This window comes from Mastomys coucha, unplaced genomic scaffold, assembly GCF_008632895.1.
Source record: "Mastomys coucha isolate ucsf_1 unplaced genomic scaffold, UCSF_Mcou_1 pScaffold7, whole genome shotgun sequence".
Classification (NCBI taxonomy): domain Eukaryota; kingdom Metazoa; phylum Chordata; class Mammalia; order Rodentia; family Muridae; genus Mastomys; species Mastomys coucha.
In genome coordinates this window covers 53,685,179-53,701,238 of record NW_022196913.1, presented here as the reverse complement: position 1 = coordinate 53,701,238, position 16,060 = coordinate 53,685,179, and the positions used below count along the sequence as shown (strand labels likewise).

General features: G+C 48.7%; 1 protein-coding gene across 1 annotated transcript in view; it reads left to right on the top strand.

Moving 5' to 3' along the window:
• The window catches only part of Phf2 (PHD finger protein 2), a 69,969-nt gene extending 66,747 nt beyond the window's left edge, over positions 1-3,222 (top strand). The window contains exons 21-22 of the mRNA XM_031359735.1: positions 257-629; positions 1,301-3,222. Coding sequence (XP_031215595.1) covers positions 257-629; positions 1,301-1,389 — 462 coding nt within the window. The 3' untranslated portion in view covers positions 1,390-3,222. The remainder of the gene's footprint in view (positions 1-256; positions 630-1,300) is intronic.
• The last annotated feature ends 12,838 nt before the right edge of the window (positions 3,223-16,060 follow it).

Here is a 16,060-nt window from a genome sequence, read left to right as displayed (position 1 = left end):
CCTCTCCCTCTCCCTCTCTCCCTCTCCCCCTCCCTATCCCTCTCATTGGCCATTTGTTGGCAGAACTCACATGGGCCAGGCTTCCAGCCCTGGGTTCTGTGGGAGAGGCCTCAGCCACTGCTCTCTCAGCTTTCTGCCTGGTGGAGGTCTGAGCCCCCTTAAAGCCTGCATCTGGGTTGGGGCAGAGCTATCTGTGCCCCATTCTGATGTACTTGGGGCAGCCGATGGGTAGCATCCCTCCACACTTTGTTCTTAGGAGGAGCAGAAAAACAGGAAGAAGAAGAACACCAAAAGGAAGCCGACTCCTAACACTGCCTCCCCCTCCATCTCCACCTCTGCCTCCACCTCCACGGGTACCACCTCGGCCTCCACCACCCCGGCCTCCACCACCCCGGCCTCCACCACTCCGGCCTCCACCAGCACAGCCAGCAGCCAGGCCTCACAGGAGGGCAGCTCACCTGAGCCCCCACCTGAGTCACACAGCAGTAGCCTGGCTGACCATGAATATACAGCAGCCGGCACATTCGCAGGGGCCCAGGCTGGCCGTGCCTCCCAGCCCATGGCCCCTGGAGTCTTTCTCACACAGAGGCGGCCTTCTGCATCATCCCCCAACAACACTGCTGCCAAAGGTACCCCTTTCGCCCTGTCTGTCCCTGTCCTTAGGAAACACACTGCAAAGGGGAGTCTGGCCCCAGGACGGCAGGTGCAGGGCATCTGAGACAGTTGTGTCCGTGCATCTGCTTGGCCCCCGCCCTTTACATGAGTGTTTGCTGCTGGCCTGCTTAGTCATGTGAAAGACATAGATGCGGCCTGAGTAGGGCTCACTGGTTACAAACCTGAGGACTGGCTCTCAGCTCAGGGCTCTGGTTCAGGCATTTGCCACAGGTAAGGCTGGGTGTGATATGAGCCAGCCTGGTGGATTAAGCTCCTCTGTGGGTTAGAATGTCATACCAGTCAGGTCCTGGGAACCCCTGTGGCCTCTCTTATCCCGCCTACCTATACTCCAGCCTGGGCCTAGTGGTCAAGTTTTGGTGGTATGGTTACTCACTGGTGGCACTTTAGATGGCCTAGTTGCTGGGGTGGTGCCTCACATCTTAGCCATGCCATCCTGAACCAAGTCCACCATGGTCCCTACACCTCTGTGCACTTTGGGTCCATGGAGGGAATTTCTGAGCCCAGGGCTGAGCCTAGCTGGCTGATGTTACAGAGGTGGGTGGGGCTCAGGGGTCGTGTGGGATCCTATCCTCCTGTAGCTGTCACTCTTGGTCTTTTTAAAAAGAATTTCTCCCCACCTCTGTAGGAAAACGTACAAAAAAGGGCATGGCCACCGCCAAGCAAAGGCTTGGAAAGATCTTGAAGATCCATCGGAACGGCAAGCTGCTCCTCTAAGGCTTGGGAAGCCAGGATCCTTCTGCTCTGCTCAGGACCCCCGGAGCCCCGCTACATCCACCCCTCCCAGGATGGTGGCCATGCCACCTGGCCCAGGGAGGGCCTTGCCTCCTCCCAGCCAACTCTCCCCAATGCGAGCATCTGTCCCTTGAGCAGGTGGAGCGAGCGAGCGGAGCATGGCCGTCCCTTGTTGTGAACATGGACATCCTTTCTTGAGTTGCTCAGAGTGACCTGAAAGTGGCCCCGCCGACTTAAGGATCATTCTGGTTTCAGGACAGCCTCCAGGCTCCCCACCGGAGCCTGGTGACCTCTATGGCTCTGCTTGGGAGCATGAGGCCTTCAAGGAAGGTGCAGTGAGCCACGCTCACCAGCCCGAGTCTGAGCTGGCCCCAGGCTGGCAGCCTCCAAAGGCGTAAAACAAGGCAAAGGACACAGAAAGAGAGGAGCTGTGGGGTATTGAATGTCCCCTCCCTCATCTTCCTGAGCAAGTCTTACAGCACTTGACCAGTGAGGAGAGGTTGCCCCAGCTCCCTGGCTGGCAGGTAGCAGGCTAGGTCGTGGGTGTCACACCCCAAATGCCTGGGGACATTTGGGCTTGTCAGGACCCACAGTTAGGTTGGTGTGTTAGTGGGTTGGAGGAGCCACTGTGGGGTCACAGGGGAAGGGTGACAGCTCAGCCACGTCTTAGGGTCCAGGGGACCCAGGCTAAGCCACGTGGAGGGGCCCTACTCTGGAACAGCACTTCTAGGCCAAGGCTCCCTGCCCTGAGTGGGCACACAGGTGAGCAGGGCCACAGGGCTGGAGCCAGCACGGCAGCGCTTGTCTGAGCCCCTGGGTGGCATCATAAGTGTGGGCCATCTCAGGTGGCAGTGTCCACCCATTGACATGGAGGGGCTGGGTTTGTTTCTCAGGCAATCCTGTATTTTCATTTTAGATGTATTTCCGGAAGCATATTTTTCATAGAATGTAGCGTGTAAATAGCTTTTTAAATGACTTCTTTTTTATAAGAGCAAAAGTATCTCTAGGAATTTCTTTCTATAGAGTCCTTCATTAACCTTTATACGAGTTTTTGCTCCCCCACCCCCTTCTCTGATGGATGGTCGGGTTCTAGCCCCCACCCCCTTTCTTTCCTTTCCTTTTGTTACTCCTTCTTATTTTCCACTTAGGAACTAAGGTATTGCCTGAAAAACAACGGCGCCTGCGCGGCCTTACACTCTGTCTCTCAGAGCGGATCGTACAGAGATTCCCCTCCCACTCGCCCCGAAGCTGCGTCTCCAGTCTCACACCAGCTCTTCGATCTCCTTCTTGTATGAGGGTCGGGGATGCAGTTACTTTGCTAGCACCTTGTGGAGTATTTGTGTTTCGTGATGCTGTAATTTATTAATGTTTGTAGCTTTTTATATTTGTACATTTCTTATGAGGTTTGTTTCTACACCCGTTACCTGGATGTGTTGTCCATGAGGAGATGCAGCTTGGCGGAGGCCTTATCCACTCCCACTCGACCTGTTTGGAGGGACGCCATCTCCAGGGCCCAGGGCTGGGAGAGGGGCATCATGCAGGCCCCAGGCTTACTCAGAACTGGTGTTTTTAAAAGTTTCCTTGACCCTGTCCTTGTGAACATTTCTATAATCTTAACCCGGGCATCAAGCTGGTCTTTCTCTTTTTAATTTTATTATTATTTTGGCGACATGTACATTTCTAACAAAGTTTATCGTGGCTATTAAAGTGTTCTATTTCCCAGTTCATATTACTCTTGTATTGAGTCCATGAGGTCTAAGGCAACTTAGGCCAAAGTTTTAAAAAAAGTAAAAATATTTCAGGTTTTGTACAGAACCATGTGTCTGTGGTACTTGCCTCCTCCGCCCTCCTCTCACCTGTGGGACATTTGACGATGGGACCAGCTGACTCCAGTGGGCTCTGGCCAGGTGCATCCTTGGGTAGGGGCATCTTTTAGCCCCCACTGATGTCTGTAGCAGGCCGACAGAAGCCACCCTGCCTGTGACATTCACTTAAGTGACAGGCGTCCGCGATGGAGATAGTGGGACAGTGCTGTAGGCAAGGCTGAGGAATGAGTATCAGTTGTGTCTGGGGAGGAAGCCGGTGACAACCGGTGAACAGCCACAAGAAGTGGCCCTGCCCACTGTCCACAACCTCCTGAACAGGTCCCTCTGCTCTCCCATCCCCATAAGCATCCTGGTGTCACTCAGCGATAATAACTAAAGCTAGAGATATGTGTAGCTGAGGTCATGCAGAGACAGGGAGCCAGCACAAGACCGCTCTGCTGACACCCTAAGCAAGCCTTGTACCACATCCCTGGGGATGGATAGGAACTGGTTGGTGTGGTTCCTTGTGCCTATTGACATGTAACATATCACATGGCCTTGGGTTGAGCCCCTTTAAGCCTTATGTTTTCTGGTGCCTCCTGGGTGCTCGGAAGAGACTCTCCAACATGTGCTGTGTGGGACTGAGTCCCTTGTGGGGGTAGGGGGACCAGCTACACAACCTCTTCCATGAGGGGGTGGGCCCCAGTGTTGCCACTAGGTGGCGCCTTGGGCCCATGCTGAGCTGCAGGCTTCAGGCACCTGGGTGTGTATACCCCTTCACGCCCTCAACCCTAATGAGTCACGGGGTGATCTGATGACCCCCCTACCCCCACTGAGATTGCTCTGGGCTGATCCTACCTCAACCCTGAAGCATAGGCATCAGCACCTCACCTTGGGTACCTCCATGCCATGGCACCCCAAGTCCAACACCTGGGTCTCTCACTACCAGCCGGTTGGCAGGTTGGGAGCCTAGGCTTCCTGCAGCGGAGATGGCCAGTCCATCCCTTTTTCAGGGTGGCTGTGAGAGAGCTGACAGCAAGCTGAGGATCCTGGGCCTGGGAAGAGCTCCCCAAGGCCACCCAGTATTTTTCAGGGGCTAGCTCCAATCCATGGTGCCTTTCAGCCAGCCTGTGCCATGCGAAGAGGTTTTGCTGTGTGCCAGGCAACCTGTATGTATGTGGACAAAGAGCTCGGAGAAGCGCCCACCAGGCACAGCTTCTCCGCTCTGCACCATCGCTAGCTTTTGTGAGTCTCCAGGAAGAGCCCCAGTATAGCCCAATTGGAGATGACACTTTCCCAGTCAGCCAGACCTCAGGCTGCTCAGATAGGTCAAACAATGTAGATCAAAACAAACCAAGGGACCACTGTTACCTTTGAGCAGGCCCCAGGGAGCCCACATTGTGTATTTCAGAGTTGGCCCAAGTCAGCAGAGGGATCATTGGTGAGCCCGAGGCAAGGGGCTCTTCCAGCTTATTCCTGGCATGTTCCCTATGCATGACAGGGAGCTCAGTAAGATGGTGACTCAGTCTCTTTGTATGTCCCCCTGGTCCCAAAGCCAGTCAAGAACCCATAGTTGGTAGAAAAGGATCTCATTGGAAGCCCATGGGGGCAATCCTCAGAATGAACACCAGGGGGTGGGGCGGGGCTGGGAACAGGCCAGTGACCAGAGGTTACTTCTCCCCTAGGACAGGAAGGAAAAAAAAATTAATTATAGCATGTGCTGGGAAGGAGAGGAGAAAAAACACATTGATTCAGTCAGTAACTGCCTCAAACGCACGTAACAATATCCTCTCTTACACACATGATGTCACACACATGATGTCACACACATGATGTCACACACATGATGTCACACACATGATGCATCACCCTCTGGAAAAGATCTCGCAAGAGCGTAACGCTGATGGGGAAACTGAGGCACAGTCACAGCTACTAGTGAAACTTAATCTGTGCCACGACTTGGAACCTGATCTTTTGAGAAATATTCTCCCGCAGATGGCAGCTGGAGGGTGTGGGGAGGGCAGTTCTCAAGGTTTTCCCAAGGCCTGTGCCCCTGTAAGGGTCTCAGCCATCACTACTTCCTCCCCTCTGGGTCCTTTTCTGTGCCCAGGCTAACCTCAGTCTGCATCTACCCTAGATTGCTCTGCCCTAAACAAGGGTTCCTTCCACCTTGCAGATGGTGACACTAAGGTAGGGCAGGACTGGACTACCTGCCCACCAAAGGCTCGGCTCTCTCCATGGAGTCAGAAAACTGGATGCTGGTGCAGTAGCAGAGTTGAGAGGCCCACTGTCGAGTGCTGCTATAGCTCTCTGGGAAGGTGCCGAAGGAGCTTGAAGTCATAGGGCATCAGGAGTGAAGGCCACAGTTTTCCTAAGTGGCCCTGTAGCCAGTGTGGCCACGTTTACCAGCTGTGTTCTGGGCAGGGCCCCTATACTTTCTTGTGATTTATTTTGCTCTCAAGCCTAGGCCCATGGATGGGGCAGTTGGGTACATGTTAGCCTGTCAGGGCAAGAAGGCTTTCTGAGCAGGTAACTTGAGAACACAGAGCACTAAGACCCTGAAGGGAGACTCCTGGGCAGAAGGGACAGACTGTGCAAAGGCCCTGGGGCAAGAGCGAATTTGTTGAGAACCTAGGAGGCAGAGATACTGGGAAGAAATTGGGGGCTGCCCTCATCTTCTCCTGGCAGTGTAGGCTCAGCTCTGTCATCTGCAGAATGGAGAGAGTGGCTCTGACCATAAAGTACCTCGAGGTACTTTAGGCTAACTCCTCCTGCAGAAGGAGGCCCCCTGTAGGAAGTGATCCTACATGCTGGTCCAGAGAACCCAGTTTCCTGTGTAACCTTGGGCAGGGCCATGTTCCTGCTCTGGCCTTCCCTCGAATTGCTTTCTTGATGAAATGGCATCTCTCCCTGGAGGAGGAAGACAGCAGAGTTCTCTCTCCTGCAGCCAGGCCTGCCCAAGAGATCTGCCAGCTGTACCAGGCAACCTTGGACCCCTGTGGCTGGAGCCTCCTGGCTAATGCTTAATTAAACACTTAGCATCCCCAGGTCTGGCCATCTTTATAAAGTAGATTTTGTTACCTTTTGCAACTCACACCTTTTGTGTCCAGACTAGCATGGCCACAGGCTCTATTGAGAGGTAAGAGGTGCTGGGCAGTGTTGTCCACTATAGAGGGAGGGAAGCCGACCGGGCTGTCTGCAGCCCGATAGATGGTGTCCTTGCTCTTGAGCCTTGTTCAGTCTGAGTCCAGCCAGCCAGCCAGCCTCCTCCTCCTCCTCCTCCTCCTCCTCCTCCTCCTCCTCCAAACACCCCCAGGGATGCCACCTCAGCAGAAAAATGATGCAGTTCCATTAACATCTGACACGGATTTGCTGGCCCCAAACAGACGAGTACGGTGTAAACACCGGGCTCTGGGCCCTCGCCCGGCCTCTGCATGATCCCAGTAATTAATTGTCCGCTGTTGGCCGGGCCACACAAGGCCCCATGATGCGGTCTGAGTAGTTTCCAAATCAGGGCCCTGCCTCTGTGCATGGCGTTTACCAAACAGCGGATTGGGGTGGCAGGAGGGAGCAGAAAGTGGGTGAACCCCACTCTGGTACCAATGTCAGAGTGGGCTCCTTCTTTGCCTTCCCCAACCCAGTGGCCATGGACCTTAGTTTCCCCTTTGTAAAATGGGGCAATAGTGCCATTCTCCCAATATGGCTGAGATTGAGCCAACCAAGTGCAATGGGGTTTTAGTGTTAGCACCCTCCCACACACACACCATTTTCTGGGGCTAACCTTGAATAGGAGATGGCACAGCTGGGTGTCATACAGGAGACAGAAGGCACTTCCACTCACATTGGTTGCTTTAAAAGCACACAGGCCTCCTAGATATAGTTCCCACTGTCTTTTGGGGGAAGCGATACAGAGGCACATTTCTTTCTGTACGTTGTTCAATAGCAATAGACCAATATTGTCTCTTTTATGTGTCACAGGAAACACTTTTTTGAGATAGAGTCTCCTATAACCCAAGGTGGCCTCAAACTCTCTATGTAGCTGAGGATGACCCGATCCTCCTGTGTCCATCTCCTGAGCGCTGGGTTTACAGGCATGTACCTCCACACCGGTTTTATGTGGTACTGGGGATTGAACACAGGGTGTTGTGCATGATAGGTGAGCACCCTCCCAACTGAGCCACATGCACATCCAGGAACTCTTATACAAACATTCAGAGTCCCCTGGCAGTGGGATGGAGTCCAGGGTGCAGCTGGCCCAGCCTGGGGGAGTCAGGTCTCCTTCCTTCTCTGGCAGTTCAGACCAGCATGCCTTTATTTCCTAGGGCCCTTCAGGATCTGCAAGCTCTGCCCACTCGGGAGGAACTCCCATGGGCTTTTTGACCTGGGGAATAACCATGTTCTCCTCGGGCGCCATGGGGATTACATTGATAAACTGCCTCGGCTCCGTGCCAGCTCCTGGAAGGGCCGTACAGGGTCGCCTGGGTCCTTATCACTGGTCAGAAAGCCATCTGTTTCCCCTTTGAGTTGGAAAGACAGAACTTGCTTTTTTGCTGTAAGCCCCCTGACTCAGCCTCCGACACAGTGTAGCTCGTGACTGAGTGCTGGCATGTCTCACCCACATCCGTGTGTCATCCCTGTATCACAGGGGACCTGGGTTCCTAGTGGGTGCCTTGTTCCTGCCATGGAATTTTATTACTGCCTGGGTTAGGGTTGTCCAGGGTAGAGTCCTGATGGGGGGAGGTGGGTAGCTCTTGCTCAGAAGGAGCAGCTAGGGCTGGGGGTATACGCAGTCGGCAGTTCTAGGCTTATTCTCTTGTATTTTGACTCCGGACTTGCTTATTTTTGTCCTAAACTCTGTGTCATTTTGTTGTTTCATGGCTTTGTGTGATGACAGGACCCATACAACCCTTTGTGCTTTCCTTGGATTGACAGCCTGCAGATCTGTGAGACAGTTCTGCCCAGGCCCTGCTGGTTCAGAGGGGATGGTCCCTCCCTGTGCACCTCCCAGAAACCACACCCCCAGCAAGGGCTTAGCCGGCCTGCGGCCTGGCCTGCATCTCAGTGTCTTCTCACCCCATAATCACCTTGAAACACTGTCTCTTCCAGTCGACTTCCATCCAGCTCAACCTGTCAACAGGATCTGGACGTTGTATCCCCCCACCTTCTCATCCCCACAGCAAGCAGGGAATGACATCCTTCAGGTGGTCAAGCAAGCCTCCTCAAGGCCTGATGGTTGGGGCTATGGCTCAAGACTGAACTACTAGCGTATGGAGGTGTGAGTCATCAGAGTAGGGGCAGTGTGGTTTTTAGAAGAGGAATTACCTGAGTGGGTCTTACAAAGAGAGATGGCCTGGGAGGGAGGGAAGAGGTTCCAAGCAAGACACTTGCTTGGTATACAAACAGGAGAAGTGAGGAGATGGAGAGACAGGGTCGGGTATGTCAGCCAACGTGAGTAACACCAGGATTTTGGATAGGTTCTGGGGCTGGGAGGGCTAGGCTGTGCTTGAGTCAGGCCAGCCAGAATGAGACAGACAGCATCCGGGTGGCCCTGCTGGGGTCTGGGGTCATCACTGTTTCCTCCTGTGAGGGCTGGGTGATTCATGGGCTTTGGGCACTGGACAGGTGGTCCGGGGCCTGGCTGGGAGGCAGGTCAAGCTATTTGCACCTTTGGTGGGCAGACCAGGGCCTCCCAGAAGCCCCGAAGGCAGAGGCCTGTCTGGAATTGCCAGAGTAGCTTTGCACACACAGCTAGCCTCTGGTCCCCTTTCCAGTCAGGCCAAGGTGTCACTCAAAACTGCCTGGATATTCTGCCTCACCCTGAACTTGACTGGGCTCAGTGAGACTCAGAAGTCACCTCTCTGGGCAGCCCCAGGTAGGGCGTGTAAGCCAATGTCACAGGGAGCTCTGATTCCGTCAGCTTCTGTCCTTAGCTGCTACCCCTTCGTTCACACAGGGGTCACCAGCGACACAAATCTATCCACTGTCTAAAAGCTGAATGTGCATGTTGAAATTTAACTTAACTTTAGTTTCTATGCTTGAAACTGCAGAATAAAATACAGCGAATTAGAAAATACAAAAAACAATTGGGAAAAGTCTGTGAAACCAAAAATTGATATTTTAAGATGAATAGCCACCAGTGTACCACTCCCTAGAAAAGACAAAACAAAACAAAAACAAGCAAACAACAAAGCCCAGAGAGGATGTCCAAGACAAATGTCACAAGCAGAGGCTTGCCTGGGAGGATTGCAGATTCAGCAGGTTTAAAAATAGCAACAGGGCTGGAAGATGGCACAGTGGTCGAGAGCACTTACTGCTCTTGCAGAGGACCTAAGTTCAGTCCCCAGCACCCATGTCAGGAGGCAAAAGAACTGCTAGTGACTCAAGCTCTAGGGGGAATCTGATGCTCTCTTCTGGCCTCCTTGGCCCCCCTGTACACATGCATGCACGTGTGCACATACATACACATGTACACACACAAGTAAAAGTAAAAAAGTTCTTACCTAATGAAAAGAGCAACAAGCTCAGTGCCGGGGGAAGGTTTGACTGGCAGGAACACTTGGTGTGCAAGCATTAGGATCTCAGGTCAAATCCCTAGCACTCACTTAAAAATCTGGGGCTCACTGGCTGCCAGCTTAGGTATAGGTTTACTAAGAGGTCCTGTCTTCAGAGAATATTATAGACAGTGATAAAGCAAAGTATATATACAATGTTGCCTCCACACACCATGGGTGAATGGACCTGAATGTGCATATACATCACACATGTACTCACAGACACATGGATAAAATTTTAAAAAAAAATTAAAAATGAAAAAAACAGAAATAGTGAAATCAGCCGAGTTTGACCATTTGTCAACTTAGATGACATGAGAAGTTCCTTGAAAAATGCATATGATAAAAAAGTGCAGAAAAACAAAGTAAAACAAAACAACAACAAAAAAACCCAAACCAAAAAATCCCGTCTCCCCCAAAAACTCAACCAACCAAAAAAAGAAAAAACCCAAACAAACAAAAAGAGCCCAGAAAATTTAGTCAGCTCTCTGCACACATTTGAGCTTGTAATTAAAAGGCTGTTTAACAAAGAAAGGTCTGGGCTCAGATGATGTCATTGGTGAATTCCAGTGAACATTTTATTATGATATATTACGTAATCTTTTCTGAAAATAGAGGATGAAGCAATACTTCTCACTGCATTTTATATGGCCAGAGTTATTACATTCTCAAAGGTAGACTTAGGCTGGAAGATGTCTCATCAGTGGCAAGGACATTTGCTGCCAAGCCTGACAACCTGAGTATAACCCCAGGACCCACACATAGAAACAGTTAGGTTGTCTTCTGACCTCCACACATATGTCATGGCTCACGTACCTCTCCCCTCAAAAAATAAATTGAATTAAAAAAAATTCTCTTTGTATGCAGACAGACTCTCATAAAACATTAGAAAATAAAATAAATACAAAGGTGTGTAAAAAGTGTCTTGGTTAGGGTTTTACTACTGTGAGCAGACACCATGATCAAGGCAACTCTTATAAAGAACAACATTTAATTGGGGCTGGCTTACAGGTTCAGAGGTTCAATTCATTATTATCAAGGGGGGAGAATGGCAGTGTCCAGGCAGGCATGGTACAGGCAGAGCCAAGAGTTCTACATCTTCATCTGAAGGCTGCTAGCAGAATACAGGCAACTAGGACAAGGAACTTAAAGCCCACACACACAGTGATATACTTTCTCCAACAAGACCACACCTCCAGGGCTGACCATATACAAACCACTAAATTCCACTCCCTGGCCCCCATAGGCTTGTTCAAACACAGCATAATGCAAAATACATTTAGTCCAACTTCCAAAAGCCCCCACAGTCTATAGCAGTCTCAACAATGTTAAAAGTTGAATGTTCAAAATCTCTTCTGAGATTCATCCAATCACTTAACTGTAATCCCCAAAGCAAGTCAGGAAACCAGCTGGGCAAACTCCAAACTCTGCATGGCCATGTCTGATGTCAATGCAGCCTTCAGATCTCCAATTCCTTTTTCATCTTTGTTGATTGCAACAAACTTCTTTGTCTAGGTTGGTTCCACCCACTGTTAGCAGCTTTCCTCAGCAGGAATCCCACAACTCTGGCATCTCAAACATCTTGGAGACTCCAAGGCAACTTCAATGTTACAGCTTCTTGTTCCAATGTCTGGGATCCACACATGCTCTTCTGGGCTCCTCCAAAGGGCTTGGTTCACATCTACCCTCTGTAGAACACTAGGCTCTGATTGACTCCATGGCTGCTGTTCTTGGTGATCATCCCATGGTACTGGCATCTCTAATTTGCTGGAGTCTTCCACTGTAACTAGGCTTCATCAATAACCTCTCATAGTCTCTCTTCATGGTGCCAAGCCTCAGTTTCTTTGCATGACCCCTTCAGACCTGGGCTGTCAACTGCAAGTGAGGCTGCACCTTCACCAATGGCCTTCCCTGGCCTCTCACAGTGCCAAACCTCAGCTGCTCTCCATGACCCCTTGACCTCTTCATGCCTTCAAAATCAGCACCACCTGGATGACTCTTACACATTAGCAAGTCCAGCTGCAGCATGAGGTACAACCTTGGCTATCCCTGGAACACAGCTCCTTTCTGCTCTCAGAAAACACTTCCCAGATTTCACCTCAGTGAAGCTGGTCTCTTCTTAATCACTGCTAATTTCTTAAGCTCCAGCTAACCAGCATCAATTGTCCCACTAGTCCCTTCTATTTTGGACTCTAAAGCCAGAGTCACATGGCCAAAGCTGCTGGGTTCTGCCTACTTGCTGGAGCTAGAACATGGTCCCCTTGTTCTATTACACTATCACTAGTTTTCTGTTTTCCAACTCCTTCACTGCCTAAGCTTGGCTGTAATTTTAATTTTTTTAATCCTATTTTTAATGATGGTTCTTAAATGTTTTAACCCCCCTTGTCCACCACTCACCAGAGGTAGTAGAAAAGAAAGGATACGGGGAAGTGGACCTGTTTAGAAATGGCTCTTTGTTGTAACTCCCATTTGTGTTGCCCGATACACTCATAAACACTTCATGGATACACCAGCAGTCTAGTTTGGTAGGGTTGGGATTGCAAACACAAATCAGCAGTGGTGGCACTACCTAGCAGGGACAGCCAGGCCTCAGCCTTGGCTCGAGTTAGCAGGATCAGGAAGAATGCCAGGAGAAGTGAATATGCCTCTTTCAGGGAAGCAAAGATCAGCAAAGATATGAGACCCACAAGCATTGAACAACTAGTTCTATAGGCAAATCTGACTCAGCTTCCTTCACTGTCCATTGGGTCCTTTCATACTCTCTCCAAACATTACATGTCCTCCATGGGTCTTGCCTCAGCACATGTCTTACCTCAGCACATCTGTCTCAGCTGATGTTGTTCTGCCAATCAGCCTGTGTCTGAGCAAGTGGCAAGAAACTGCAGCACTCCGCCAGAAGTTTCCTGGTGCATTTCTCTCTATGGAGTCCTGACAAATGCAGCTCAACTGCACAATGTAAGGCTGACCAATACGTGGGTGTTAATTAGCAAAGAATCCTTCATCATGGGTCCTTTCACCTGTGTCTGCTTCAGCCTTCCATGTGTTTGCCCCAGCAAAACACCATCCAACATAACTGACTTTCCAAAGAACCCTTAAGTTTCCACTTCACTTGGCTGTCCTGGAACTTGCTCTATAGATTGACCTTGAATTCTGAGATCTGCATGGCTCTGTCTCCTGAATGCTGAGACCAAAGGTGTGTACCACCACCTCCGCATTTATGCTTTTCTCTTCTTGGAACTTGCTCTATACCAGGCTGTCCTTGAGCTTGGAGATCTGCTTCCTCTGTCTCTTGGAGTAAAGGTGCACACCACACCATTTTGGACCTAAGCTTAGCTGGGTGGGACTGTGCCCCAAAGTCACCACTCCTTTAATATGTTTATCTCCTTGAATATAGGATTCAGGTCCATTTCACTTCCTGGTGCCCCTTTATTACTTGAATTACACATTTTGTATCCTTCCTTTCTTAGCTTACTCCTTTTTATGAAAACTTTCACCATAAGAATGAACGTTAGTAACTACACAACAGAATTTATACCAGGCTGTTCTGAGACTTCCTTTTTCAAAGCAATTAATCTAAATCTCTTCACCTTAGCCTCAGGCAGACTCTTCAGACAATGGCAAAAAGCAGCCATGCTCTTCACCAAGACATCACAAAAGCAATCTAGGCCACACACTAACATTCTTCTCCATTGAAACCTCTTAGGCCAGCAGGTCTACACAGTTCAAATCACCCTCAAAACCACCATCTTTCATATTCCTACTAGGATGGTCCATTAAACCTCACTTAAAGCATTCCATGGCTTTCCAAATCCAAAGTCCCAAAAATCCACATTCTTCCAAACAAAAGCACAGTCAGGCCTATCATAGCAGTACCCCACTCCCAGGACCAAATTTTGTCTTAGTTAGGGTTCTACTTCTGTGAACAGATACCATAACCAAGGCAATACTTAATTGGGGCTGGCTTTCAGGTTCAGAAGTTCAGTCTATTATCATCAAGGCAGGAACATGGCAGCATCCAGGCAGGCATGGTGCAGGAGGAGATGAGAGTTCTACATCTTCATCCAAAGGCGGACAGGAGAAGATTGGCTTCTAGACAGCTAGGATGAGGGTCTTAAAGCCAAGCCCAAAGTGACACACTTCCTTCAACAAGGCCACACATCCAGGGCCAAGCATATTCAAACCACCACAGAATATGTTTCAGGAAAGCTAATCTCTAGAAGGCAAAGTTGACTGAAGCATCAAGTCAATACAGTTCTCCATATTGGGAGAATAAAGAAGAAAAACATGATAAAAATGGCTTGATAAATGATATTCATGCAGCACAGTGGCTTTACAGAGCCTAAGAATAGAAGGGGTGTCCTTGTCTTGATTGAGAGTGTCTACGCACACTGCTTCATGGTAAGAAGGCTAAACCATTCCCACTAAGAGCAGAATTGAGGTAAGAATGTCCACACACTGAACAAAAACAAAACATAAATTAAAGGCCAGCAAACCGGGCTTCACTAAAATGAATAGAAAATCCCTTTGTCAAACCATAATAAGATAGTCCCAAAGCAAATCCATGAAAGGCATAAACTCGGAGTCTGAGGAGACCAGGAAAGTCTCATACAGGACAACCTGAAGAAATCATCACCAGCAAAGAACACTGTAGGAGGCTCTGGAAAACTAAAGATAAAGGCCTTAAAAGCATCTGGATTTCAATTAGCTGTACCAGCAAGAAAGGGCCAGTTCCAATGACATCAGATTCTTGTCAGAAACCACAGTGTTCAGGTGGAAGCAGTCCATCCATTTCAAGTCTTATGGGGGAATAAAGCACTGACTGTGTGCAGTGAAACTGTATGCTATGACTGAAGTGAGAATGAAGATGCAGTTGGTGGAATGATGCGGTGACGAGCATCTGTCCGCTGGGAAGACATAACAAACCTAAGGGGTTGCTCATTAAACATCATAGCTTCAAAGCACGCAAAGCAAACTCTGGTAAAGCAGAAGGAATAGGCGAATTCACAAGGGTTTGGGGCCCTGACACTCGGCTCCCAGCAGCTGATGGAACACAGACCACCCTGTCAAATAACCACAGGATGCATGCCCCCCGCCTCCCTTAAACATCCAGGTAACATTAAGCAAGATTGACTACATTGTGAGTCATACAACACACCTTGCCAAGGTAGAATGGAAACCATGCATGGAGTGTTCTGTGACTAAATTGATTCAATTTAGAAATCATAAGGCAGTGTCAAAAGACAATTTCAAAATGTATAGAAAGTAACACTTTTGTAAAACAAACAATGAAGATTCAGTAATAGTGGGGTGTGTCTTCGATCCTGGCTATCAGGAGGTAGAGGTGGAGGCAGAGGTGGAGGCAGAGCCAGAGGCAGAGGTGACAGATCTCTGTACATTCAAGCCAACCTGGACTGTATAGAGAGTTCCATGACAGCCAGGACTACATACTAAAATCTAGCCCTTAAAAATAAATAAATAAATAAATAAATAAATAAATAAATAAATAAATAAATAAATAAGAAAGAAAAGAAAATTCAATGACAAATACAAATAAGTAAAAATAAAAAGCATATTTAAACATCTGAAATTTAGTTAAAAGCATGCTGAGGGAATTTGTAGCATTTGACACTTGTATTAATTCTTTTTGATGATGCTGCATTTTAAATCTAGAGCGGTGCACATTCTCAGTGGTCACTGAACCACTGGACTACATCTTTAGCCTGAAAATCCTATAGCAGAAATGGGAAAAGTCTTTCAAATTCATTATACAAGCTCATGATGAAGAAAAAGCTGGGCCCCTACATTCCAATCTGTTTTCACTGGAAAAATTCCAGCAAACAATTAATGAGGAATTAGCATTATTGTTTAAAAGCCAATCAACACAATCCATTGTTTTGATCAGTTAATAGAGAAAAGTTCTATGAGTCTATCAACTAGTGATAAAAAGCTTTTGATGAAATTTGACTATCATTCATGGATAAGAAAAGCCATAAATTAGGAGCAGAGAGAACGCCTTCAACTAGCTAAAGGTTATATACAGAAAGCCTACAATTACTGCCATCTTTGATGGTGAAAGACTAGACTCTTTTACACACACACACACACACACACATTACAAAGGAAGAAAATTAAAACTGTCCCTGTTTATACAAATGACATAAATGTATAGAAAACCTAAAGGAAATGAACAAAACAAATCTCAAAGAAAAGTTGAAGACTAAAAGATCAAACCAGAGGGACTGGAGAGATAGCTCAGTGATTAAGAGCACTGGCTATTCTTCCTAAAGGACCCAAGTT